This window comes from Nothoprocta perdicaria, unplaced genomic scaffold (assembly GCF_003342845.1).
Source record: "Nothoprocta perdicaria isolate Ctin4 unplaced genomic scaffold, notPer1 scaffold_185, whole genome shotgun sequence".
Taxonomy (NCBI): Eukaryota; Metazoa; Chordata; class Aves; order Tinamiformes; family Tinamidae; genus Nothoprocta; species Nothoprocta perdicaria.
Genome location: NW_020455038.1, coordinates 949,111 through 976,484, shown reverse-complemented (window position 1 = coordinate 976,484; position 27,374 = coordinate 949,111). Strand labels below are relative to the sequence as shown.

Here is a 27,374-nt window from a genome sequence, read left to right as displayed (position 1 = left end):
CTTACAGCAGAAAGTAAATTAAAGTAATTGAGATTAGAGTAAGGCAGAGCTCAGGGTTTAATTGTTGATTGACAGCATTTGAATTTTCAAGCAGCATCCTGTGGCGTGCGTGCAGATGTGTGCAAACTTAGCGCCTAGTTCCTGTGCTAGGCAAAATATTTACACCTGCTGCAGTGTTGCTTCCTTCGGGCATCAGATGATAATTTTTTCGTGATCAGAGGGTCTGAAAACTAGATATCCTTCTACCTTGTACATTTATAATCCGGTAACTTTATATTTTAAAGCGTGAGCCAGATTATTTCCTTCAAATAGTGAGGGTTTTTTTAATTCTGTGAGAATCCTGTGTAGCTCTAGGTGGTGCTATCCCTGGATCTGAATGGCCTCTGCTTCCTTGCAGGAGGGCCCGGTGCCCGACGCTTTCCTTGGTTCCTGATGTGATCTGGCAACGGCGGCTCTCGCTATGAGAAGCGACTTGGCTCGTCCTGCCCGGCTGCAGCACAACGTGCAAATTATGGTAAGTGGGAGCGAAGCTTGCTGCAGCGCTGTGGAATCCACATTACAATTACAAATTAAACTGCTCACATGGTTTAATTGTAGGCTCTGACTAAAAATTAACAAATAACATATCCAGACGCTCTGTTCTTTTTTTTGTCTTTCTATTTGTATGAAAATATATGCTCAGTGTGTATCAATAGCTATTGATATGATAAAAGGGAGCTGTGGTTTTTGCTTTAACATTGGGAACACTACTTCCTTTTTGTGATGTGCTGTAAACAGCATATCTTAAATATGCCAGAATGTAAATGTAGCATCCTTTTGAATTAAAATTAGTTAATTTGATGTTCATGCTGACTCTACATCAAAACTTCTTTTGGTCTTTTTTTGTAGATTTTTCTTCCTTGTTGGGTTTTTCCGATTCTGTTGAATGTGTAATTACAACTATGGCAACAAAAGTGGAAATCAGTTCTGCTCTGGCGTCTCTGACGGCGGTGCCTGACCTGAAGGAGATCACGAAGGAGGATAAGCCGCAGCGGGTGTACGTGAGCGTGCTTTCCGATGCGAGCAACAAGGCACACGAGCCTTCGGCACCACGCGCCCTGGAGGAGAAGAACAAATTCACGAGCACGCTGAGGTCTGCAACCATGCCGACGCTCGGATCGAGGCCAAGGCTCTTCCCAAAGCCCTTTTCGAAAGAGAAGTCTTCGGATACTTTTGCAAATGTAAAACCACCTGTTACGGCTTTCAAACCAAGTAATCTTATTAGAAAGGCTGCTGAGGAAACATCGCCCGCTAAGGGATTAAGTGGCAGTGTCCCTCCATTAGTAGAGCATAAAGTAATTGAAAGTGAACATAAGGCTACCAGCGAAGTGGTCACGAATATGACTTTCTACACGGGTCCCAGCGCTAACACTGTTATCCTTTTCGAGACAGCTGGCACGGAGCAGTCAAAGGTCAGCGTGGCCCAAGGCAAAAGGGCTGCTGATGACCACAGAGTATTTGGCACCCTGCAAACAAAAGAGCTTCAGTTTAACACAAAGCTTGAGAAACCTTCTCAGCCGTCTGAGGCCACCAGGAAGACTGAAGGATCCATTCACAGGCAGATATCACTCTCTCCCAATCCTAGACCTGTCTCTTGGAACTCCCTCAAAACTCGTGAAAAGAAAGATGCTTATGAAGATGTTACAGGGGAGAAAACCAGTGATGACACAAACAACGTCAGCAGTAGAGGCGGCTTTTCTGATGTGCAGCAAAGGCTAAAACCTAGACCAGTGTCTGCTGCTTTTCTAGAATCACTAAGAGATCAGAAGCATCAGCCGGTGGAATCTGTGGAGGAAAAATCTCCCACAGAGAAATCCTGGGCTAGAAAACCCAGGCCTTTGTCCATGGATCTGACGGCTAAGTTTGAGCATAAGGATCTCTCTCCCTGCAAAAAGACCTGCTCATCCCATGAGAGCAAGGAGAACATGTCCTTAACTTATTTCACTGATGTGAGCTGTCGTGAGCAGTCTGAAATGGGGCCAAAAAATGAAGACAAGGAGTTCAAGACAGACAGCTCGTCTAAAACAAGCTTGAAGCGCAGTAGTCATGACATTGGTGTCCTGAACGATGGGAAGTACCTGTGGGAATCGCAGCAGAAATGTAAAAGTGAACCAAGCGAGAGCAAACCAGAAGTAGCTGCTACCTCGCGTGGCTCTGAAAGATGCTCTGACGCTAGTGGTGACAGCAGAGCTAATAAGGAGGCAAAAAGATCGGATCTAAAGGAAACTTGTGTGCTTCTAACTCGGGAGAGCCCTGCAGCTCCCTCGGAGAAGGAGAACAGTATCAAAAGGGGCAGTGTTAAAAAACACATTAGTCTGTTTGCTTCAGAAAGTCCGAGTGCTCCAGTGGATACAGAGCCTCTCCCCTCACCTGGCGAGAGGGAGAACGGCTACGTGACCATCCAGCAGAGAATCAAAGAGCTCACAACAGAGAGCGCGGATGTGAAACCAGCACCTCTGCGCAGGTCGCCCCAGTCCCGGCCGCTTTCTGCAGACCTCACAAAGATGTAGGTTCCAGAAAAGTTGCACTTAATCCCCTGAAAACTTAATTTTATTCACTAGAACTTGCTCTTTCAGTAAGATGCCTGCATATTTTGGTTCCGTTCTGTTTAATTATTCTTTAATGCATTTGAGGGTTAAAAAAAAAGTCCTCTCTCCAATCTTATCCTTTGCCCCCCCCCCCGCCAAAAAAAAAAGATTAAAATTGATCTTCACAGCTGAAAAAAATGTGCTGTCAGTAACATGACCCTTACATGTTATTGTACCTATATAGCTATTATAAAAGTTCCTTGTATTTTGAAATCTCCAGGTCTCTCCAGTCTGCATTCTTGTGTATTTGTAGAAGGCAAAAAATAAGCTGAGAGATGCCTTGTTTTTCTGGGCTGTTTTGGATGTCCATCCCCGTACGCTCACACAACTCTCCTCAGGATACTTCTGAATTAGATTGTATTTGGCACAGCAGGGGCGGAAATGTTTTTGACCGTGGTAGAGAATATCAGCTGCACAGGGATCTTCTTTAAGCCCTGATATGAAATGGAAATATCTGTGACATTCTTCCCATGGTGTGGCAAGGTGGCAGGAAAGCGTAATTTCTTAATAGAACAAGGCTTAAAAATCCAACATTGCTTTTAACGTTGAGTACGCACGTGCTGTCCTGTGCCCCCATATGCAGTGCTAATTAATATAATAAAGCCAGGTGGCCTGGGGAGGAGTCGCACGGGTTAGGTGGCATTAATGCTGCTTTGGGGCAGGCTTTGTCCTTGAGCTGTGCCTGTCCTGCTAGGCCTAGCTTGTAAACCAGGGAGGTTCCTGCTTTCGGGAGTGGCTTTTCTTTCTCCTTTGAACCTGGAATTGCCTGGTTTCCGAACTGAAAAGATACTGGATATCTGGCAGATACTGGAAGCTGATGGTGTGTGATTAGACACAAAGGCGTTGCAGAAAGCTGCTGCGGTGCCGAGGGTCAGAGTCGTGCAGCCTCTGCGTCCCCAGGTCCTTTCCGATGGTTTGGAGCAATGTTAGAGCAACATGAGGCCTGGTGATTGTTAGATACCTTGAATATCTCTCTATATCAAAAATAATGTATTCTGCCAGCATGAAGTTGTACAAATGATTATTCAAAGCCATTAGAGTTTGGGGCAGGGGGTAACACTTTCTGGCGCTGTAACACAAGTGTATTTCCCATATTGAACACAGCTGACGCTTGCAGAAAAGGATCTACTCTAGAGACAGAGGAAAAATAACCTTCAGCAAACCTTGGTCCTTCGACCTTGTGATGGGAATAAAGAGAGGAAATGAAGCTGAGAGATGGGAGTATCTCTTTTTAATATTATTACTATTTTACCATATTATGGTTCTAAATTTATGCATTATCCAAGTAAATTAAATGACATTTTTTTCATGAAACAGCAGTGCTTTGGTCTTGATGCAGTAATGGATGGAATAATATATCTTCAGTCTGCTTTGGGATGAGGCATAATTGTCAACTAACTGGAACTAAAAGAAGTAACAGGAATTTTTGTCTTAGGTTTTCAAGTCCAACATCAAGCAGTGAAGTCAAGCCAGAGAAACCTGCTGAGATAAGAAATGACTCTACCACTGAAATGCAAGAAAAAGTAAGAAAATGGCATCAGTCTATAATCCCCAAATAGGTTTTTATGTTGAGTGTATGTAGTGCTATACTCTGTCCTATGTGTCTCTGTCAATCAGTGACTTTAAATGGGTATTGAGAGTATTAAAAATGACATAATCCTAATAGGTTTACTTGGATAACTCTATCTTTAGGACACACTAATTAAAGTATTGTCTCTGCACCCAGTCTTTAGAAAGTTGCTGTTAAATGCATGCAGCAGTACAGACAAAAATGCAGTTATGTGTGATGTTTAATGCAACTTCTAACATATGAAGCCCCGTAGTGAATAGAGTGGCTGCTGTGGGTCTGGCCGTGCTTGTCCTTCCTTCTGCAAGCACAGCAGCAGCGCAGGGCGCTGCACATCCCAGGCACAGCCCAATGCTGAGTGCATGCTCCATGTTTCATGTCCATCTCCACAGACAAGCCACTTAACTACGAAATTTTGGAAATACAGAACTGGAGAGGAAGTTGTAGTCTGTGGTTGGAGAAGTTGTTTTTATTTCTAAGTAAAACTTCAGGGTAGCAAAATGTAGCCTTGCTGTTGATGCTTCTTAGTATTGTTAAATGGGAGCTTTATGTAGTTTTAAAGTCTTCAATTAATGCAGCTGCTATTTGCAGAATCTTTTGATAAGATGATATTAAAAACATTCCAGTGTTCTGCCTAGGAAAACATAAGACTCTTCATACACTTATTCCTTTTATTAAAAATCAAGGTTTGAGGTACTCCGTTATAACAGTTATTTAGAGCAAAAAAAAGATTTACATCTGCTGTTTAAAATATTTTTGTGCTTAGAGAATATGGGTGTTTAACCTGTGCATGTTGTGCTGCACAGAGTAGGCAATACCTAGCTTATGTAAAAGTTATTTTACAGCCCTAACTATTGGATTTCCTTCTTGCAGAGTAAGGAGGCCAAGCTTCTCCAGGGCACAGATTTCAGTGAAGCATCCGCCGTTGGGAATGCTTGGAAACCCCGGCAGATTCTAAAACTAACCAACAAAGTGGATCAGGCAGAGGCGAAAGGAGGCTTCCTTGGAGACAGTCAGCATTTTCCTCTGCAAGGTGAAAACTCGGTCTCCTTCACAAGCAGCTTCGAAAAAAAACTGAAACCAGCCCCGGTTATGGAGAAGACCTATGTGAAAACTGTCCGGGCCACCATGTTTGACCACAACGTTGAGAGACATAATGTGGCTGCTGGTCATTCTGCAGCTGATTCGGCACTGAAGATGACTAATGAGCTTGAAAGAAAGCCTGACACGGTGACTTTGGGGCACAACAAAGGGTCGCAGGGGGCAGAAGCGGTGGAGGAGACGGCTAGCATGAAGCAGTATCACAGACAAGCTCATTCATCAAAACATACAGCAGAGGGAGAAAGAAGTGGAAACGCAGCCTGTTCAAGTGAAGGCAAGAAAATGACTCAGACGATTCTGTTAGAAAAACCTGCTGTTGAGAAAAGTGAAAAACACACTCCTAGAAACGTGGAAGACTCTGTAACTCACCAAAGAATAGAGCCAAGATATGAAGTCTTTCAGACGTTTGGTGAAAGGGTTCTCAGCGAAGCCATTACAATGGCTCCCGAGAAGAAGGCTATGACTCTCAGAACTAGAAAATCATCTGTGAAAGAGAAGAAAAACAATGGGGATGTTTTACACACTGAACAGCCTGCCAGGCTAAATAATAAAACTGACTACTTGAAAGAAGCTGGCGATGCTTCAGAAACTAAAGACACAAAAATGTTTCCAAGCAGGTTTACTTTTAAAGAACCTAATGACTTTTCCTTCAGTGCATGTACTTTACCTGAGCAGAAAAAGGACCCTGGAAAACCTGAAACTGCTCCAATATTAATAGCAGAGAAGATACATTATTCTACAGACAAAAATAAAAGCCTGGGAATAAATGAGCAAGCAAATAAACCACATTCTGAGGTTAAAAATGAAGAGAGTGAAGTCCCTTCCACAGAGCGGCCTAGTGTGGTGAAATACTCTTCTGAGAAAAGGAGCGTAAGATCAGGCAGAGCAGAGGGCCACGAATTCAGAACCAACTTTGGTCATGAAGTTATTTTAACCAGTGTAAATAAACATGGGGCCCAGTCTTCATCAGTGGTTTCAAGTGGACAAGTATGTAAATCTTCTAGTAGCCACCATCCTGATATGGAAGTACTATCCACTAGCAAAGAAAAACCTAGAGCCTTTGATTTAAGGAAGTGTGTGGACTCTGTGGAGCAGAGCTTTAGCTTAGATAGGACAGCACATGAGAGTAGAGAGAAATTCAGAGTAACAGAACCAGAGGAAAAGATCAGGAGAACCAAAAGCAGCATTGCAGATTTGAAAATTTCAGAAAGATGGAGAAGAAAGACCTTGCCCCAGGATTCAAGCAGGATGGAAGAGGTTGGCTTGCTCACTCCGGAGAGTATCAGAAGGCTGAACAGGACAGAGTCCTTGCAGTTGGAAGAAGGCTTAGTGAAAAAGAGAACTAAAAAGAGCAGGGAAGGAATGGAAGGAGATGAGCCAAACCAAACTGCTGAGGACTACTTGAAAAATCAGAGTTCTGCTTTTGAACCAAAGGAGACTTATTTTGCAGTTACGTACCAGGTTCCTGGTGACAAAAAAGAGAAAAGCTTTGGTACCCCCAGTGCGCGTGAAGCTTGTAAAATTTCTCCCTCCGGTGAGGTAGTAGCAAGTAATTTGGATCCTGCTTTTTCCCAAAGGTCCAAACCTGTGTTACAACAACCCAATAAAAATATAACACATGCGAATTGCAGAGAAGACTCACGAGATGCATATATTAGTAAGGATTGGGTGAAAGAGGAAGAAAAGAATGAAGCTAACTCTTCCAGAAGCATTGCAGTCACTAATTTTCAACTGTCTGGGAAAGATAACCAAAAGTATCATGAAAAAAATCTAGATTGTGCTAAAGACAAAACTGTTGATGTTAATGCTTTTCTGTTAAAACAGGACCTGGAAAATACACGTCAAACTGACCTCAGAGGCAGTGCACGAAAGGTTTCTTCTTACTATGAACCCAGATTTGCCCAACATTTCACACAGTTGCATAAAAGCAGTGAACTAGTAAGTCACAAGAGTACTGAAAGCAATTTTGATACAGGGGGAGGGAAGGCTGAGCATGGTTATAGATCACGAATTCTTGATATTGATGCCCTTATGGCAGAATATAAAGAAGAATCGGTGACTCAGGAGAAGCTCCCTGAAGATCACAGTGTATTTAATAGGGAGTTACCAAAGAACAAAAGACATGTGTCAGATTTGACTTCCTCCTCCTATAGCTGGAAAGAGAGGAAGGGATCAGAACACTGTTTTGCTAAAAACAAACAAGGTGACCATGCACAAGACTACAACAGACCAGAGAAATTAATCCTGAATGAAAAGAACAGTGAGAAAGTGGAAACCTTTGGCTCTGAATTTGATAAGCACAAGCCCAAGGAGAGAAAGTTCAGCCCTCCCTACTGGGGCAGTCCTAGCAGCTTGTTCTCAGAGAAGTTGGTAAATTCACCCGTGGAGTTCACCAGGAAAAAAACGTTCATCATTGATGAAGATCAAGAAATGAACCTAGTCTCCAGGCAACAAAGTTCAGCGTTCGCAGTTGACAGGGTACAGCCTGCAAGTGTAATTGGTACAGACCAAAAGCTGGAAATCAATTTGGCTTCGAAGTTGGTTGTAAAGGCTGATGTTGGCCCTTTACAGAAGAAGTTGCTCACAAAAGAGCAGTTCTTGGAGGTGGCTTCAGAAGGCGACCAGAGCAGAGACGTAACGCGGAGCTATATGAGTAAGAGCAAAGACGATGCGGGTAAGACGTGGCGTGACGGTGACCCTGCCAGTGTGAAGAGCAGAACGGATTGGCAGAGCTACACGTGCTCCCTGGGAAGCGCTGCGCCGGATTTGAGACGCTCCTATTCAGAAAAGAGCCGCCAAGGAAAGGACACCGTGCCGCTTACGAAAGAAGCAAGGGGCAGAAAGGATCTGCATCGGTTCAGACAGAGCTTCCCGCCAGAAAGTGTGGAAACCGGCTGGCAGAAAAAGACGTCCTCTCAGTCGGAATCTTTCTTCCATGAAGATAGGAAGGTAATGCATAATTACAGAATTTAAGTGCTTCCTGTAACTAAAATTGAAGGTGAACAAAAGCTTTATTACATTTCTATCCTTGTTTCTTTTTTTTTTTTTTTTTTTTGGTGTTAGATCTGAACACCAGTAAAGACCATGTAGAGAGGCGTATCTGTCAGATGCAGAGTACAATATTTTACTTTCTTTTTAGCAGAGTTTATTTCCTTTTGGGCTGGGTTTGTTTGAGGAATCTTTATTGTAATAGATGACTAGACGTTTTGTTTTAAGTGTATAAACACGTATTGACATTCCACAGAGCACCACAAAAGCTTTAAAGATGCTTACATATTACTATTGCTATGAGTGCTAGTGTGGTAAATTCTTAGGTTTACAGCTCTGTAATTGAAAATAACTAGTTTGTGCTTATTTTGCAAGTAGCAAACAGTCATCATCTGGGTATTATTTATTTTATTGAAACAGGCAATGTTTTCATTTGGTGAACGGGCCTCGCTTGTACCTGCAGTTTCATTGCTGACAGGGATGTGGGTGAAATGCAGGTGGTTCTGCTGACGCAGTCACACGCCGATGCATACGACATAACATATGGGTATTGATGGGTGGAAGGGTTTTCTGTACTGCAATTGCAACTCTAAACTTCCTCTGTATTCACTGAAAAGGGTGTCCTTAAATATGTATGTATGTATATGCACGTTTATATAATATATAACTTCTTTTAAACAGGCTTCTGGAAAAGTGTGGACCAGGCAGAGCTCAGAAAAAGCAGATGGAGCAGACTTCACACTTCACATTCAGAGAAGAAGCCAGAGCTTCTATAAAGACAGAAGGGTGGATAGCTGGACGGTATGTGCCCTCGGAGGAGGCTCTCGGATAGCGGGGAGGTAACGGAGATGCCACTTGGCTTATTTAGTTCAGTTGTGATAGGAAATACGTGGCTTCCTCGCAGAAACAGCAGGTAAACTTCTTGGGAAATGTAGCTAGCTGTGAGCACTCTTTTCGTGGGATTGCACTACACTGGATTATGCCAAATCTTCCAACATATATCAACAAGCTGCACGATTAATTCCTTTTCTCTCTAAACAAAGAGTTTTCACCTTGAACCCTTACCACGTGAGATCACGTCATTCTGCTTTTTGCTTGTTTCTCAGCTTAAATAATGAAAATTGGGTAAAGCATTTTTTTCCCTAGGAAATTGTGCAGAGGGAACTATGCCATTGTATGAAAAATCATGTATGAAAAATGATGGTTTTTTTCTGCAGGCAACACACAAACTGCTACTTCTGTGAAAGATCTCGCCAGACTTGATAGTGCGGCTTATTTTTGGAATAGTTTTGGGGTAAATTCTCACTAAAATGTGGGGATGTTACTCTCCTAAGCCACAGCAGGACTTCCTGGCTTAACCCACGGATTCATTTTGTATTAGGAAACAGTTAACACCCTACATCCTGCTGTTGTTTTGAAATATAAAGCAAAGATCTGGGTCTTCCCAAATCTACACCGTATCTTAAACAGTATTTTCTATGGAAAATACAGGATTTGTAAAATGTATGAGGAATACAGGGCTCTAAGTTGAAGAGAAGGGCTGCTGCCGAGGAGACCGTGCCTGGAAGGTGCCATCCTGGCCACTGCACCCGCACTGGCTTGTTAACGCTGTTGTGTTTAGAAACCATTTTTATATAAAATATCCGCTATTTATATGAAATACTGCTGTAAATGGCAAGAAACCCTGGTTTTTGGGAGTTTGCCCGTGCGTGGTGCGAGGGCGCGCGGCGCCGGGCCGGGCGGGCAGCCCCATCGCGTGGCGGCCGCGCGCACTGCCGGGCCCCGCGCCGCCCTCCCTGCGCCTGCCGCGCTCCGAGGGCCTGCAGCCCGCCGAGCAGCAGTCTCTTACTTCAGCGTTTTGCAGCCCTGATTAATTCACTAGCAGTCGCTTCCCTTGAACAAGTGCAGCCTTTGTGCAGGACTTTGTGGAAGACGTGCTGCTGTGAGACCGGAGCTGCTGGGCTGCTTGTGCGTCGCTGAGCCTGGTTGCTCCCAGGTTGCCATCTGATTCATAAAACAGAGGCATTTCTCCTGGCACAAAGGTTAATACCTTTGGGCTCATACAGAGCCTTTTGCTGTGCAGTACCTTGTCTTATCAGGACATTTCAGTACCTCCCTCGGGAGGAGGAGATAGGTTATCCTTGGGTGTGAGCGGGGTGAATGCTGGAGGTCAGGACTTATCTACAGGAGAATCAAATGTCACTTTTTTTTTTTCCCCCTTTGCATTTGATTGCAATCTGTACTTGACTTAAAGCACCTCTCAGTTTGGGGGTGGAAGGAATCGGAAGTGCTGCTGTTTTGTTTGAATGGTTTCTCGTCTCCTGGTTTAGTGGCCGAGCAGTTTGCTTGTTCTTACAGCGTGGGGACTGGAAATGCTGCAGTGCGTGTCACTAGTGACCACGGCCCTTTCGGGATAGCGCTGTCTTTCTGGGGAGACTGTAGTGCTTAAGGTGACAAATAAGCTGTAATTGCTATTGTAGAGCGAGAGGTGACACATCTGCTGTAATTGTTCAGTGTGCTTTGATCTTTGAGGAAAAAATTAATATACATTTGTTGTAGTCGTATTACTGTTTCATGTCTACGTATGACACAAACAGCTAGTACTCGAGGGAAACTTTCTACGACAGTCAATGATCTTGGTGCTTATGGATGCACGCCGCTGTAGCAAGAACAAGGTCTAATAGCACTGCTTTATGTCTGAAAAAGTGTTTTTATGTGTTTATATTCTAGGGATTCCCCTATCCAATGATCTTACCTTAAAAATATGTCTGTCTTTAGAAAATGCTATGTAGGACCTACTTGAAATATTACAAAATAAAATTGATGTGGGTCTGGTGGTGAAATTGTGAGGAATGATGCTGTGAAGAGCAAATCCTCATCTTGACTGTGTTTCGGCTCTTGAGTTTGCATTGATTGAAAGCAGAATTAGGCTGTTAGAAAAATTCCACCATCCAGGCTAGAATGTCATCCCCTGTGTCATTACTATGGATGGCGCCTTTCTCAGGACACCTCTGCAAAGACAATTTTAATATTTGTAAATCTTGCAAGGCTGTAAATAACTGCAAGGTTGACCATGATAGATTTCAAAGAGGTGATGTTGCTGGTGGAAGAGGCACCCCGTGCTTGCAGCAGTGTCGGCTCCTCCCTGCCCTCAGAGGCCGTGGAGAGCTCCGTGCCGCAGCCACGGTTAGGCGCCCTGGTTTGAGGAAGGAGCCTAAACGCGGCCCTCTGCGCTCTGACGAGCTCTGTGCTCCGTAGCCTCGTTTATTTTCTCCCCCACGAGTAACGGAAATCTGTTCAGTCTGAACAACCGCTCATGCCTCGCGCTCTGTCCCTGCCTACACCGCGGCCTAGGTCTAAAAATAAGGCCGGTCTCGTCCTCCCGCCTGGCCTTGGCGGCTGCGGCTCGCGGAGGCGGCAGCAGGTCTGGCGGAAGCTCCCGGCCATCTCTGCAGAGAGATGCTCTCTGTTTTCATAGACTTGTCAGACCCAGGCCGTGCTAAATACACGGGCGTCCTCTGAAAGGAGCTGTAACCGCACGGCGCTATGTGAAGCCACTCAAACTTCAGGAGACATTTTCCAACATTGTCCGTTGTAGCTTGTGGTGGTTCCATTACAGCTGACATAGGTCTATAATTCTGTGACATTAGGTCACAAACCTCAGTTCCTGATTACTCATCAGGTCTGATATGAGTCTTAAATATTAAAAAAAAGGGCGTATCTGTGATGTGGCTCATCCCAGAGATCGGGGCTGTTGCCCTGGCCCGATGGGAGTTGGTGCCTTGCTCTGCATGTGGCTCTGAAGGACCCGTAGCCAGTAACCAAATGCTGCTGGATGCTGTAACTGGTGTAAGGAGGAATCCTTTTGAAGTCTCCGGTTATACATTCTCTTGATGGCCCAGTTTGTTCTTTCCTCTGGTGAAGAAAACTCCTATCTCTACTGCAGTGCTATAAAGATAGGCTTATTGGAGGCTGTAATGTGTGGGTGGGAAGGGCCTAAGCAAATCATCTTAGAAATGTTTTGGAAACAGACTGTAAGGGAGGGAAGATAAACACTTTATAAACATATGCAGATGAATTTCTCCTTCAGCTTGTCCTGAATCCTCAGCTGGTTTTGGTTAGGACGTGTCTGTCCTGCCTATTGAAAAGCCAGCATTGTCATCTCCTTGTTGCATAAGGCTCTTAGTATTGATAGTTCTGTCAGCTCAAAAATTCAGTCAGCATTTAAAAAGAAAAATCAGCAGACGGTATCGGCTTTACAAGACCTTATAGGTGATAGTGAGAAAGGTTAGGAGGGTTTTACTTGCACATCTGATACCAAAATTCCAAGCGAAGGTGACTGCAGAGCCCTGGGAGCTGCTGCTGTCCCTGTGGGCAATGGGTGGGAAGCCTCCTCCTTTAATATCCTTAAAAAAGACACGGGTCAGGGAAGCGCCAAGCGCTGCCAACGTCCTTATTCCAGTTCTGCGCTTCACAAAACGCCTCCCGTCCTACCTTTACCGTCCCCCTGCTCGGCTTCCTATTTTTGCAGCCTGCCCTGGAGAGCGCCCGAGCGCGTTAGGAACTGGTTGCTCTGCGTTTCTTTTTCCTTTTTTGGTTGCATTCCTGTGCTGGGCGCTTTCCAGCACTATATAAAAAGGCACTTTGTGGTGCCTCTTGCCTTGCTCGTTCACAAAAGACATTTTTATTTTAAAAGCAGAAGGTTTGCTTTCTAATTTTTTGTTCTCTTGTTGCAGAAGAAACAAGGTCAGCAGCAGCGGCGGCATTAACAGCGTTTCATAACCCGGCCTCGCAGAGCTCCCCTCTCGTGCCGAACGCAGGGCTTTTCGGGGAGAAAAATCCCCAGTGCTGTTATTAGTGGCCGCCGAGCAGGCGGATTAGCCGCGCTGGAGCCGCGCGATGCTCGGCGGCGGTGCCTGTCACATGGTGCCGCCCGCTCGGCCGCTGCTATAAGCAGTGTGGGCAGCCGCGCAAGGCGCAGAGCCGGGCGGGAGCGCGCGCGGCCGAGCGATGCTGCGCACGGCGCCCGCCTAGCCCGCCTCCGTCCCGGGGCTGCCCCCGCTTTAGCCTGGCAGCCATGGAGTTTTATTACTGTCCCCGCTTAGTGAAGTTCCTGCAGTACCTGTGGGTAAGTGAGCGCTTCCTTGCGACTGCCCTTGCTAGCTGCTCCCCCACATCCTGAGGGCGCCTGGATGCTGCAGCGGCTTTTTGATCTTTGTGAGGAGTTATTGGAAGTTTGGGGGTTTACTTTGAGTAAGGAAGCAAGTTTTGTCTTTAGTACTCCCTTAAGAAGCAGAGAGTTTAGCATATTTAAACTTGCACAACAGGCTCTTAAGAACTGGGCTTTCTTCCTTGTTTATGCGCGACTGCAAGCTGTATTTTGCTCGCTGCGCAGCGGAAACATTCCTCCTTGTGTGTGTAAAAGCACTGTGAGGACTGCTCTGTAAGAGTATTCCTACCTCGGTCCCCACTAGAGCTGCTAGTGCTATTTAAATAAAATGGCCCCTATGGAAGGGTTTAAAATGGTATATTTCACCATTCCGTACTTTTTTCAACTTGACTGTTTTAATAGGTTCTCCTCCTTCCTACTCGGTGCTTAGGCCTCTCCCTAATGAAAAGAATGCATTTTTAATATGACTTTTGCTGCAATAGTGTGCCAGCTTTCAAGGGTTGCTCTGTGAAATAGTTTCACAATAGTTTCACTTTTATAAAGCAAATATATATTTTAATCTGTGTGAATAGCAACATTTAATCTTTGTGTGTTTTGCAACATTTAACCTAAGTATATAATGTCATTTCCTTCTATATTAATCAAATATCAGTGTATTCATTCATGTTGTTTGTGGCAGAGTCTCTATTAATCTAGCAATTTTTTTCAGCTGTAAACTCTGGTTCCCATAATGAACACACTGATATCTTAAACCTTTTTAATGTTAGTTGTTTGCCAGTTCATTTTGAAACTGTAGTAGAGCTGGCTTCCATTATTTAGAGGGTAATTGTAAATTCCTTGCTTTGTATGTGCTTTGATAAGTAGCATGATGGGATTAACTACTGTAAATTCTGTACAGCTCAGAGAGAAAGTAATACTTGCAGAGCAGGGTGTAAGCCTTTGAACAGTTCTTAAGTTTTAAAATAGTATAGTTAAATTTTTCAGAAGCAAGCTTTCACTGAATTGCAAATTAAAAGAAGACTTGGCGTGGGATATGAGAATTGAGTACTATGCATGTCTGGAGGTTCTTTGTGCTTTGCCAGCATGGAAGTCTAAAGAAGATCTCCAGATGCTTTTGCTCTCGCGTGCCTGTGATTTCTGTAGGGTGAGAAAAACCAAACTTTTTGATCAGTCCAGAAGATCACCAGAAAGGCATCCTAGGTTGTAGTTTAGCCTGTAACAATCAGGTGTGCTCTATTTTCTGTACATATACACTCTTCTGGAGGCCTTGAAGCATTTCTTAAGCATTTTTGTTAGCGTGCTGTCTTATGCTACATTGCAAGAAAATGTTGGGTGGACAGTTGTGACATACATATCTTTTTTAAAGAGGAAAATGTATAATCTTCCTGCTAGATATTGCACAGCGCAGCCTAATATCATTTATTCTTGTATGTGTTGAAGTCCAAGCTAAAGGCTAATGAGGAAATATTTATCAGTTCTCCCTCTTTGTATTCAGGAGTAACCAGAGATGTCTGGGTTAGTTGTCAAGTTATTTAATCTGTCTTAGGGAGCTAAGATACCTTATTCATATGGTAGACATGTTAGAAGATGCTGTAACTCTTGAGGGGGAAAATATTAATGAAAATCCTTTTATTTTTTAGAGCTACTGTTTTGAGTTATTGATAGAGTGCTGCTCTTCTGCTGTGTATTTTATTTACTCCTACATAGCAGAGGATTTGTTGGACATTGGTAGAGCTCCTCATTGCCAACTATCAGCTAATTACTTGCTGTTTCCCCTTTTTATCTTTAAATAGGGTTTTTATTATGATGATCTATAGGAAAACTGTCAAAAGTAGGCCTGCACAGTATTTTTTGAGTGCAGCATAGTGTTTGGACAGTTTAAGTAGTCTTAAACCATTGCTGGGCACAAAGATGCGTGTCCGATAGATGCGTGTTGAGTGACGGCTCCGGGTTTTTCACACGTAATCTTTGTGCCTAGGTGGTACCCAGTGGGAGCAGAGCTCTGCAAGGGAACTCAAGGCCAAGCTCACAAGCTAACAAAAGAATAAGATGAAAACAAAGAAAGAAAGAGGAAGGCTGGGGTGGTTTGTGGAGCTTTGCAGACTGCCTCATAGTGTGTTTATGGCTGTTCACTGTGGCTCTTCAAGAATTCTGAAGTTTGAGTGCTGTGGAAAGAGTCTCTTTTTGTTAAAGTCAAGTTTGCTCTCAGGAAACGGACTCTTTAAACTGTAAATGTGCTGATGGTGGTTGGGAGAAGTTTCTTTTCTGGAACTCCAGCGATCTGTTGATCCTTCTTTGATTCTGCAGGCCACTGTTAGTGCTCTTCTCCTGGCTTTTTCAGGGCTGGCCGTTTACCATCGAAGCGCTGTGAGTATTTGTTCCTTTTTCTGCTTTTCCCATTAACCAGGAATCCCCACTTACCGAGTCTTTCAGCCATGCACTGGGCGAAGGGCTGTGTTCGTTACTGGGAGTCCTTCGTGCAGAGCGCCGGCGGCGCCGTCCAGCCCGGCAGCTCCCCGTCGGAGGCTGAGTCACAGCCCTCTGCTCCCACGTCACCATTTCCTTCTGGGGTCTGGCATGTGTCTTCCTGCTCGCTGTCATCTCTTCATCACTTTTAATTGACTAATTACCCTAATTATGTGTTCAAGAGTCAGTCTTTTGGTGACCATGGGTTGGGTTCAGCTCTGTCTCTCTTATGCTGTACTGAATCCCCCACGTCCCCTGGAGAACACTTCATCACCCTATTATAGGGGGCAAGAGCTCTGCTGCTGGAGACGCCTTTGGTGTGGTTTAAATGAAAAGGGCCCTCGAGTGGGGCTGGGGAGCCTGTGGGGGGATCGGGAGGCCCGTGGGGCAGCAGCGCGCCCGTCACGCCAGGTATGCACCGCGGTGCCACGGCCTCCTGCGCCGCCGCCCCGGGACGTCCCGCACGGCCGGGGCCGCCGCTGCTGCCGCAGCTCCTGTGCCCAGCCCTGCCTGGGTGTGCATGGGCTGCGCTGCCCGCGGCTCCCGTGCGGTGCCGCAGCGCTGGAGCTGCAGCCTCGCTGCATCCGAGGGCCTCTGGAGTCGGCACCGGTGAAGAATGACCCGTTCCTGCGATGGGTGCTGTGAGCCAAGCTAAAGCACCGAGCGGCGCCGGGGACCCCTCACAATGGGCGAGGGCGGGAAGGAGGCAGGCGAATCCCGTGCCTGTGCGGAGCAGGGAGCGCAGGCAGATACAGGAGCTCGGGGGGCTTTGGGCAGGCAGCCGCAGGCCGGGCAGGATCCTGTTCATCAGAGAGCAAATCTTCTGATTGATCTTCCTGCTCGGTGCTGTACGTGTGTGATAGCGTGCGAGACGTTTCACACAGACCCAGGCCGCAGATTCGGTTCCGATTTTGGGCCTCGTGGTGTGGGAGGCCGCCGCGATGCTGGCGCTCGGCTTGCTCGCGGGGCCGGGTGCTGTTCCTCCGAGTTCTGCTCCGCAGCCTGCAGCTCCTCCGTATACAAGTAGGGAGCAAATGGCAGGTCCTGAAAGCGTTCGGAAAAAATGTCATCCCTTAAATAAGATGTTACACTGCAGTGCTGTGACAGTTTCAGAAGACCTAGCTATTCTTTATTGACAGTCATTAAACAGCAATTCTGCAGTCGAAAGGAAATGGGGCTTTTTAAGCGAGAAGAAGTAGGATCTAAAGCTTGTTTTGACACATCCCCGGTTCTCCCTTCAAGAGCTGCACTGCCGCTCTGGGGCGGTTCCGGGGGTAGTGGCGGCGGCTAACGAGCCCGGTGCCGCCGTGCGTCACGGCCCCACGGCGGCCGGTGACAGCAAACCCCGCGGTGTCAGCGCCCGGCGGCAGTCAGCCCCGTTGGAGGAAGTGGGGTGCTCTGGCTCGCCGTGGTGCCGGCTTCCCGTGACGTGCTCTGCTGCCGGGGCTTCCTGTGGGCAGCGCGAGCCGCGACTCGGCCGCCCTGGCCGCGATCGCTGCCGAGATAGAGGTCAGAGCTTCAGCGCGCCCACGTGGCGCTCGCTGCGCTGCTGGGCGCAGCCGCCACGTCTTCCGGCGAGGATGTGGCAGTTAAGGAAGCACTTCAGGGAGAAGCAGTTCAGAAGGGCATTTACCTAATTGCTCTGTTGCGGTATGCTGCCGGGCAGCGAGGTGCTGCCGCCGGGCGCGTGGCAGGAGGCGGCAGCGCGGCCGGGCGACGCAAGGGAGAGCTGTTCAGCCGCCCGCGCCCGCCCGGCCGGGCTCCTGTCGTTAGGAAGAGCATTAAGTTAAATTTACCGTAAAATGCTTTTATGAAACAATATGTTTAAGGTTAACTCGGTGCAGCACCATTTGTGTGCAGCAAGGTGTAACCTGTAGTAAACCTTTCTGTTTTAAAAGCAGCGTCACTCGGGTATCAGAGCAGCTTTAACCTCCTGCCTCCTGCCCCTTGCATTTGAGATTCTTGGCACCTGACTGGGACGAGCACGCTTCTGAAGCAAGGGTGAAGTGGGTTGTTGAACCCCACTTATATACACAGAACGAGGCCAGCGGCGCTGCCTCCCTGCTAATATTTTGATCTAAAGTTGTTTTGACTCAGTTCCTGCTTTCCCATGCCGGTGTCCGCGCCGGCAGTGCTGGGAGACGGCCAAGTTCCCACTATTGTTCTGCGCTCCGCAGTTGGACTTGCTCATGCAGCCAGTGCCTGTTTACTGTCCTGAAAGGAAATGGCATTTTGGAGAGCAGCTTGAGCATGGGGAAAGTAGTTCTTTGTAGTAGACTGTCCTCAAGATATGCAGTGCAATGCGAAGCTTGTCGTAAAGAAAAGTAGCTTCAGATAAGTCTTAGGTCTGGATGAAGCTTGGGAAAGCCTACTATTCGGTTTAATGATTCATGATTGAGGTTAATAAGGCCATTCTATACTGCCTTGTTTGCCAAGCACAGTATATATGTAACATATTGGCAAGTTTTGATGTGTTGGATTTGGAGACCTCACATGTCAGAGGAGGCTGCTTTTACTTCAGTTCTACATTCATAATTCAGCAGGAATTCCCAAAATGGAGAATGTGAAAGGCTTTCCAGCAAATGAGCCTCTTAACTCTGCTGCGTGCCAGCTCGGTGTTCCTGCTCCTTGAAGAAGGAGCCCCTCGAGGGGAAGGCGAGCTCTGCCTTCAGAGGGATGCTGAGTGCTCCACGCGGGCCTGAGCCGTGGGTAGTGGAGCTTGGCTGAGCAAAGCCGAGCGAGAGCTTCTGCGCTAGATGAAAATGCGAAGGCCCGTATTTCATCTTCTCAAAATGGTGACTGAAATGCATTGCTTAAGAAATGATGGACTTGGCACTGACCAAGCTGATGGTTTAACTGACCCGTTGAGGAGCTGTGTGCTTTGGGCCACGTGTCTTTTTCCTAGAATGACTCTTTCTCCCGTATAACATGTGGTGTGTGTCTCTGTGAAGCTGTTCAGGGGCAGTTTGCTCTGCACATCCCTTACCGCTGCTCTGGTGTTCGCTGAAACAGCGTTGACTTCATGCCTTGCCTTGAGCAGCCGCAGTGTCACCTACAGATTAGCCTGGCTCTGCTTGGAATGAGGCTTCCCGATCCCCTGTCGTTCCAGTCACCAGTTTAAACAGAAGCAGCACGTTCCCTTGATTTTCCTACTATTCCTCGCTTACCGTCTTTGCCCTGTGAAGGAGGTCTCGGTTGTTGGGGGCATTTGGGGCCATGCGTGGGCACGGGGTGGGTGTTTGTGGGGTGTCTTGTGGCTGCAGTTTGCACGAACCACATCCCCAGGGCAATAAAAAGGAAGCAAAATAGGTGTTAACTGAGTAGGGGGTGTGCCGATAATGGTGAGATTGTACAGCCAGCCAGCAAAAAACAGTGCAGAGAAACAGAGGAAATCAGGAATAAACCTAACTGGCTGCTTTTTCTTTCCTTCCCGCCAATTTATGCATATTTTAGGTTTTCATCCTTAAAAATGTTATTCCTTTGAAAAACACCAAATGATGGATGGCCATTCTTCTCAGGGAGGCCGCTGTCTGTGGCTTCCATGGATGTTTGCAGTTTCATTGGTCTGGGTAGACCGATGAATTAGCACAGAAATGTGCTATTTGTCTATCTCTCTATATTTATCATATTTTTATTTGTATAAGTGGAAAAAAAAGTAAATATTTTCCCATCTTTTGCTTGGCTTGATCTTTTTGATCTAAGCAAATGTAAAGAAAATACTTTTTTTGTGCTTTCCAGAATACTTGTGCTGTAGGACTTTCCGGTTTCTGTTTTGTTCCCCAGTTTTCCTCCTCAATTCAGATAAAAAGGAAGTGCCGAACGATTATGTACATAAGCTTGCAGACCTCATGGTATATTTTTAGCTTGTTCCCTAAGCTTTAACATCGATAGCTTTGTTTCACACTGAAACAATTCCAGGTACAAAAACTGTGTGTTCAGGATGTGTGGCTGGGCCCCTCTGGAGTTCAAGAGAAAGATGTTTGGGGAGAGAGAAGAATTCATAGTTTCAGCAAAACACATTTGAGCCTCCAGTCACTGCCAGTTCTTACTGAAAATCATTATTTAAAATATTAAAAAATTGAAGTAAGATTTGCTTTCACGTTTAGTCTTATATATATATTTATAAGTAATACTGGAATAATTGAATGCAATTTCCATTCTGTTAAAACAGAATGGGAAAAAAGTGCACAGAATTTTGCCCAGAGAAATGACTGGCTGATTTTCTACTCCCCTTGCAAATGGGATGGGAAACTACTCAGTTTTGCACTGGTCCCATCAAAGACAGATGTGGCAGTGGGATGCATTTCCTTTTTAGAGTAATAAACACCCGATTGCCAGCTAATCTTAGCAGAGATAGATATTCACTAAGCATAACATTGCTAGTACAGAGCTTCTACCACGCTTTTATTTCATCTGACTATAGCTTATTAAATGTTGTATACCTTTATAGTTTACTTAATAGCATATGTCAGTCAGTTCAAGCTTCTGCTAAATTAATACGGAAAAGTGCAGGACAGTTATTTTATCACAGATAAGTGCTGCGCTCCCGGGGTGCAGTGGTGTCCGAGCTGCCCTCGCACACGTTGCCTGTCGCCGCCGCGTGTGCGGCCCCGTTTCCGAAGCGCTCGCAGGGGAAAATGCTTCTGATTCTCACACGTGGAGTTTTAATCGGTTGTGACACTAGCAGCTTTGTGCCAGTTTTCATCATAGTTTGATTGACGTTTCTGGTCGCTTGCTCTGGAGAATTCTTTATTTGTCAGAACATCGGAGTAAATAAATGATTGACGCAGGAATCGATATTAAGGCATAAGCTCAGCTTGATTGGGTTGGCATTAGGTTTGTCCTTGCGAAATTCCTGTCCCTCCAGTGCCATCCCCCCGTCCACGGGTGTCTGAGGCCTGGGGGACTGCAGAACAAAATAATGTAAGAAATAATAGACTCAAAAAAGAGCATTTCATTCTCTTAAAGAGAGGATATGCCTAAGGGGTATGGTTTAAGTGTTGAGATCTGTGCGAGTTGTCTGAAATATTTTGAATAAGCATAAATTAAAACTGCTTTTTTGAAGTTAATTTGTCAGTGGGAAGCTAAAATAAAAATAGAAAAGAAATATTTTGTTTAAATATTAATGAGATATCCTCTGTTTTGGTTTACACAAGAGGTTTCGCTGTGTGTAGGCACAAAGTCCTTGTGCTATAATCAAAGCTAAAACCACTCCTTTCATTGAACTCTTTTTTGGCCAGAGGCTGTTTAGGATTCTGTGGCAAAGGCAAACAGTATAGACATCTGAAAGGATTAATGTGCGTCTGGTGGTGACCACTTTTCGTATTTGTTGTACTACCTGGAGGAGAAAGAAAAAACACTAAAGCCTCTCATCTTGGCAGCATTAGAGCTGATGCAAATCTTGGCTTTGGGGATAGGGAAGATCAATGCAGCGAATGAAAAAGGGACCGAATCAGCGAGCGCTCTGGCGAGAATCCTGCCTTGCTCCTCGCTCCTGAAAGGCCTTAATTGGTCCAAGGGAATTTTTTCTGTTTCCCGTAGATGATGCATCTCTCAGGCATGCTCCGTGCACATGCACCAAGTAGCTTGTTATGGCATTGAAATTACCCAGTGTTTTGAACTTGGTCAAGCCCAAGCGGGCGCCGGAGCCCGAGCAGCGCTTCAGCCGCCGCGCGCCTGTGGGCAGCCGAGCCCCGGCGTCGCTGCCATGGCTCGAGCTCCAAAGGAGCGGCCGTGGGCTGCGGGCAGGGATGCCCGTGAGGGGCTCTGCAGCGAGGCCCTGCAGCCGAGGGCTGGGCAGATGTTTCCATCTTTGCATGTGGAAAGGAAAATGCGATCTGTCCGCCCAGGCTCTTACCAAATTATGGCCTCTGCTGAGACATAGCAGCCCAGTTGGTTTTGCATGGAGATGGAGGAGGGAACTCCTCTCCCCTGCGACTCCCTCCTGCCACCAGCACCTTGTCTCCCTCTTATTTGCCCAGTTCCAGCCATTCAGCTTCGGTCTTTGCTCCTAAAACACGGTGGGGGCTGCCACCAGCTCTGCCCATGCTGAGCTCGGTGCCTGTGTAGAGGGGGAGTAGGGCAGACCACTGCAAACCTCCCCACTACAGTGTGTCCACGTGTTTGGTTTTACTTCAGATGAGGATTTGAAGGTGATGAGGTAAGTGCTTCTATTACAGGATGTTGCCCACAAGGAATCTGGTCTGTAGCTCTGACTGCTTCCTAGTGCTTTTCTGAGCGGGAGAATCCAGATGTCAAAATAGAGGTTACAGAGCCAAAAATAAGGGGCATGTCGAAAAGCATAAGTTCTTTTATAGTGTCTGACAGATCCAACGAGTAATTGAATCCGGAGCCGGGCAGCTAAGGTCAGCGCAGTTCTGTGTCTTTAAATAGTCCCAGTGTCAACTGCAACAGGTTAAATTCAGGCCTCTTGCTAATGAATCCCAGCAGGAATGAGTATGTAATGCCAGGCCAGCGCAGCCTTACAAGGGCAGGCTTTGCTCTTCAGCAGCCTCTGAAGGCTGAGCCTACGGGAGCTGGACAGGGTAATACCCCCAAGATGGAATTGATGCCGTCATGATCTGTGCAAGTGCTTGAGCATGGTTGTTGTGTCGAGCTGGGAGCATGACTTGCAGAAAATGCTTAAGAAATGAATGCATTATTAATAATTGCTAGCTTAAGTGAGCTGATGGGTTGTGATGTAGACAGGCACGTGGAGAATGGGTTTCTGGAGACCCCACAAGAGAAGAGCCGAGACTCTGGTTTCACAGTTAGTTCAAGTCAGTTTTGCCCAGCACTTTCTGTCACACCAGCTTTTGCTGACAGGGTCACGCAAGAATCCACAGTAGGTGAAAGCTGACACAGTTTTGGTAGCATTAGGTCTTTGGCCAGCTTGCCTTCAGTCCCACAGATTCTTGTGCAGAAGGGAGGTGGTGGTGGCACGTCAGCCGTTGCCAAAGGCCTCAGCAGCTTGAATTGCTCTTCGTGACACTGTGCTATGGGTTCCGCTTGCCTCTCGTGCCTTATATTTCAGTATATTTTATTGGGTGCTGTGCTGCATGCAGGCCTGCTGGAATTTGACCTTCAAATTCTATATAGTCGTTAGCATAATTGCATGTATTTGTGAGCAGGTAAAGCACAAAATGAGCTTGAAAGAAGCTCGTGGAAAAATGTGACTTAATAGTTACGAATTTTGTTCTGTACTGAAAGAGGGAAAGAATGCAGATTGATTCTTTCAGGATTTTTTTTGAGTTGTAGGTGGAAGAGATGTTAATAAGAAAAGAAAAATGAGTATCCAGCCATGTTGGAATAACGAGGTCCCTTGTGCTACTGTGGTAATTAGTCATGCAGCGCTAGTTAGAAACGTGCGTTTGCAGAGTCCTTTTTTCTTTCCTGGAACGGCAGACCCCTGGCAAATCCCGGGCTGCTGCAGCGTGAGATGAGCAGTGGTGGTTGTTGCGAGGGGAGAGGGTCATCGGGTGCTGCTCTGTGCAGGAGCAGCCCTGGGCAGCCGCAGCGGCCGCTCCGCACTGGGCCCGTTCTGTGGAGCCCTGCTTGGACCAACGTGTGCGGATCCTGCATGCGGGAGACCAAGACATCCAGCTGGGCCCCGTGGGTTGTCGTGGAATTAAAATTCCAGCCGGGAAGTTTTGTGGAGCGCCCCAGAGCAGTGTGTTTAGGGGAGCTTTAAAAACCCTGAGGAATAAGCGGGTGCCCCCGCTGCCGGTCGCTCCCGCAGCCCGCTCTGCATGCAGGGCATCCCGCCAGGGTCACCGTAGTCTTGGAAAACTCTCCTGTGCTGTGGCTGATGTGTCTACTCATCTCTTCAGAAACTGACTGTTATCTTTTAACGTTATTTTTTAGTAGTGGCCCCTGTGGGGTTTTTATGCAAATGAATTGGAAGAGGCCCAAACCATCATTTTCTACTAAATTTCCTCTAGCTTTAGAAAATTCCATACTTGAGCCTTTCCAGTGTTCTTTCATTTTGGCTGGTTGCTACAGCCAGTCTGTTGAGGTTCGGGTGGATGGATGTGCTTGAACGGGGTGGGAGAGGAGCCGTCTGCCCAACTCGCTCTGTGAGCTTAGGCTGAGCTCAATGGCCCAAACGAGGTGGCCGCAGGACCCCTCGTCAGCCCCTGCCTGGGCGCTCTGCTGCAGGACGGGCCCGTTCCTCTCACTGCAGCTGCTTAACTGACCACATAGGCAAAAGTGTTCGTGGTGCTTTATTGACTTAAGCCGATCCCTCTGTCACTTGGCTGGGTAGTTTCATCCTCAGCGCAAATATTAAGTGATGCTCAACCTTTTTTACTGAGCATAGGCAGGACATACAGTTAACGCGTTTTGGCTGGAAGGCTGGAAGAATCCATTTGATTTTGTTGGAGTGCTTCAGACGACGCCCCAAAACGCGTTGCCAGGACCTCGATGGGAGTGTGAGGCTGAGCAGTGCCGCGTTTGCTGCGGATGAAACTCCCTAGCCGAGTGGCACCGGGGCAAGGGGCAGGAGCCTGGGGAGGCAGGAGCAGCCAGACCGCGCGTGGACGTGGAAGGATTTGCCTTGTTTAGAAACAGAAACAGCTGAAAGCTCCTGTTAGTCCTTATCTAATTTAAAATAGAAAACTAAACTACCGGTTAGAGCCCTGGGGCTCTGGTTAATCATTCTCTCGCGCTGATATCGCCGGCGCAGGGCTCAAAGGTGCCCTGTTCCGCGCTGTGATGGGCCCCGTGGGCCTGGCCGGGCCTCGTCCTGGCCCGTGGGCGCAGCCGCCTGGGGCGCTCCGGGCCGTGGGCCCCGGCGGCCCCGCTCCGAGGGAAGGGTTAAACCGGGAGCGCACGTGACCCGCCGTGGATCGTGAATCATTCCGTGGAAGTGGCCGCTCCGGGGCCGCGGATGCTGCTCCCGTTGCCTCGGCAACGGCGGGCTCTATAAGAGCCGCCGTGCGGCGCCTTCCTCGCAGAGCCGCGGATCCTCCCGCCCGGCCGGCCGGTAGCGCCCAGCGCCGGCGGCTTCTCCCGGCGAGCCGTGCCCGCGGGAGCGCCGCGCTGCCGCAGCTCGTGTCATGCGGCAGAGCCGCGGCGCGCGCCCGCCCGCTCCCGTCGTGACGCCGCTGCCGCGGGATGCCGCCGTGCGCTGCGAGGCGGCGGCGCGGGGGCTCGCGCAGGTAGCGCTGCCTCCCTGCACGGCTGCTGAAGGAGCAGCCGCCGCCGCTGCTCCTGGGCTCCGCTCGCTCCCGTTGCACCCAGGAACTTCGCTGCTGCTCCTGCTACCTGAGAGGCGGCCCAGGCGGAAGAAAACCCTTTTTTTTTTCTACGTTTGTTTTTTTGTGGCGTTCTGATAAAAGGGAGTTGCTTTTCCGGTTCTGGAATGAGCAAGTGAGGCACTGATTCAGCGCCCGGGACCGGACTGCTTTCAGGTGGCCGTGTCAGGAGCCAGCCTTGATTTTTCTTTGTCATGGCCAAATGGAGCATGTTTTGACAGAACTCTGTGAACTGGGAGTCTGCCTGTAAGTAGGAAAAGTCTTTTGTGTTTTCCTGCTCGACAAATACCCACCCGGAACCTCACACGTCTCTTGTTATTTAAATATAGAAACATGCTCATGTTTTTAGCCTAGTGCTATTTAAATTGGCCGAAATCATTTTATACTGGAGATTATTATTATTTTTTTTTTTGCAACTGAAATCCAGGGCTGCCAGGGAGAGCGCCCTTTCAGGTCGCTCCTCTTTGCTGTGGCTCCCGGCTCTCCGCTGGAGAATGGATTACCTCGGGGACAAGCTGACGGTGGCGCAGGGCCACGTGGCGCAGTGGATGGGCACGGTGCGGCGGTCCTTGCAGGAGGCGCTCAGCCTGGTGACGACGGCCGTGGCGCACGAGCGGGCCGGCGCGGACGCCGGCGGCAGGGCTCCCCTCAAGCGCACCTCCTCCTTCCGCCACTTCGCCTCGCGGAGCCGCGAGTCCTTCCGCAGGTTTTCCGTGCGCAGCCAGCAGCGCTTCTCGTCTCTGCGGAAGAGGCAGACCGGCCCGGAGCCGCCCGACCTCGTAAGCCCTGCGCGCCGCTCGGGACCCCCGGGCGTCGCGACGCGGTCCGCGGAGATGGGAGGTTTCGCTGCAGCGCTTGGCCCTGGAGCAGAGCCTGCGTCCCGCTTGCCATCCGTGGTGAAACGTGCCCCAAGGAGCGGCCTGCCCGTTCCGCAGCACCGGGGGATGTGTCGGGGAGCGGGGGTGCTGCGGGCAGAGTTGGGGCTGGGGGAGCCTTTGCGGGCCCTTCTGAAGGCACCACAGTAAAGCAGGAGGAGCGTTTAGCTCACCTGGCAAGGGCACTCTCGCATCCCGCTCCGTCTCATTTTCAATGTACACAGGACTTGTAATCTGCAGCTAGAAGTGCTCTGAATTGCAGCTCTAAGAAGTTAGGTGCTGTCACTCTGCAGCCAGCAGTAGCTGCTTATTTGGTCATTATCCGTCTTGTCTCTTGAAGAAGAGTTTTCATTTCTTTGTTTGTTTTCCTTGGTGTAACTGCTGCTTTGTGAGGAAATACCAGTCAAACGCCCAGGTGATCCTTAAACCAGGCTGGAGCCTAGGCAAGCAGCAGTTTAATGGGAGCACCCTTGGCTGTGCCCCTCTGCCATTGCTGCCTGTTTTAATTAACTACCTCTGTAGCTTCCCTTTGATTCTCAGAAAGGACCATTTTGCATCAAAAGGTTTAACAAAGCACTGGAGATTCAGTTGTTTGTTACCCAAAACTGATTTGAGAGAGACATTTGCACCAGTGAGTGTAGGTGCAGCCGAGATCAAGGACCTGGTATCAGGGCATGGGTGAATCAGGCCTGGCTTTTACTGGGCGAAGTGTCTGTGTGTGGGGACCTGCGCCAGGCTCAGGCACATTTGGTGCCTCTGTGGTTTGGGGTACAGTTGATTCCTTGGGCAGAGGTGGCCAGTCTGCATGAAATGTTCCCAATAGCTCCATTTCCATCGGTGGGGGTCTGGAGTGTCCTTGTCCAGCGTGTGGTTGGCCTGCTGATCAGCTGCATGGGGAAGGAAGGATTGAGCAGAAAGGAATGAGAAGGAAAGCTCCTGGCGCCAGCAATGGCGAGGCTTCGCTCCTCCCCACCCTAAACAGTCTAGATGTATTGGAATTGTCCAAATGGAAAAGGTTTTAAAGGCAACGTGCAGTTGGTGGGACTCGGAGGGGCCCGTGTGGGGCTCTGCAGCGGCTGGGTGGCGCTGCCCGAAGCTGCTGTGGCTGCTTTGCAGCACCGCTCGTGTCGGGCTGCCCTGCGCGAGGGCTGCACGGGCACCGCGGCTGGTGTGAGGGCTGCACGAGGGCTCTGTGCACCGCAGCCTGCTCTGCCCGAGGGCTCTGCGGGTGCTGTGGCCAGCACAAGGGCTGCACGAGGGCTCTGTGCACCGCAGCCTGCTCTGCTCGAGGGCTCTGCGGGCACTGTGGCCAGCACAAGGGCTGCA

At 48.0% G+C, this 27,374-nt stretch overlaps 1 protein-coding gene across 2 annotated transcripts in view; it reads left to right on the top strand.

Annotated features, from left to right (window-relative positions):
- The first annotated feature begins 403 nt into the window (after positions 1-403).
- The window catches only part of KIAA1671 (KIAA1671 ortholog), a 44,517-nt gene continuing 17,546 nt past the window's right edge, over positions 404-27,374 (top strand). For both annotated transcript variants that reach the window (XM_026036681.1, XM_026036680.1), the window contains exons 1-5: positions 404-514; positions 889-2,545; positions 4,063-4,150; positions 5,068-8,244; positions 8,965-9,084. In XM_026036681.1, the coding sequence (XP_025892466.1) occupies positions 942-2,545; positions 4,063-4,150; positions 5,068-8,244; positions 8,965-9,084 (4,989 nt within the window). In that variant the 5' untranslated portion in view covers positions 404-514; positions 889-941. The remainder of the gene's footprint in view (positions 515-888; positions 2,546-4,062; positions 4,151-5,067; positions 8,245-8,964; positions 9,085-27,374) is intronic.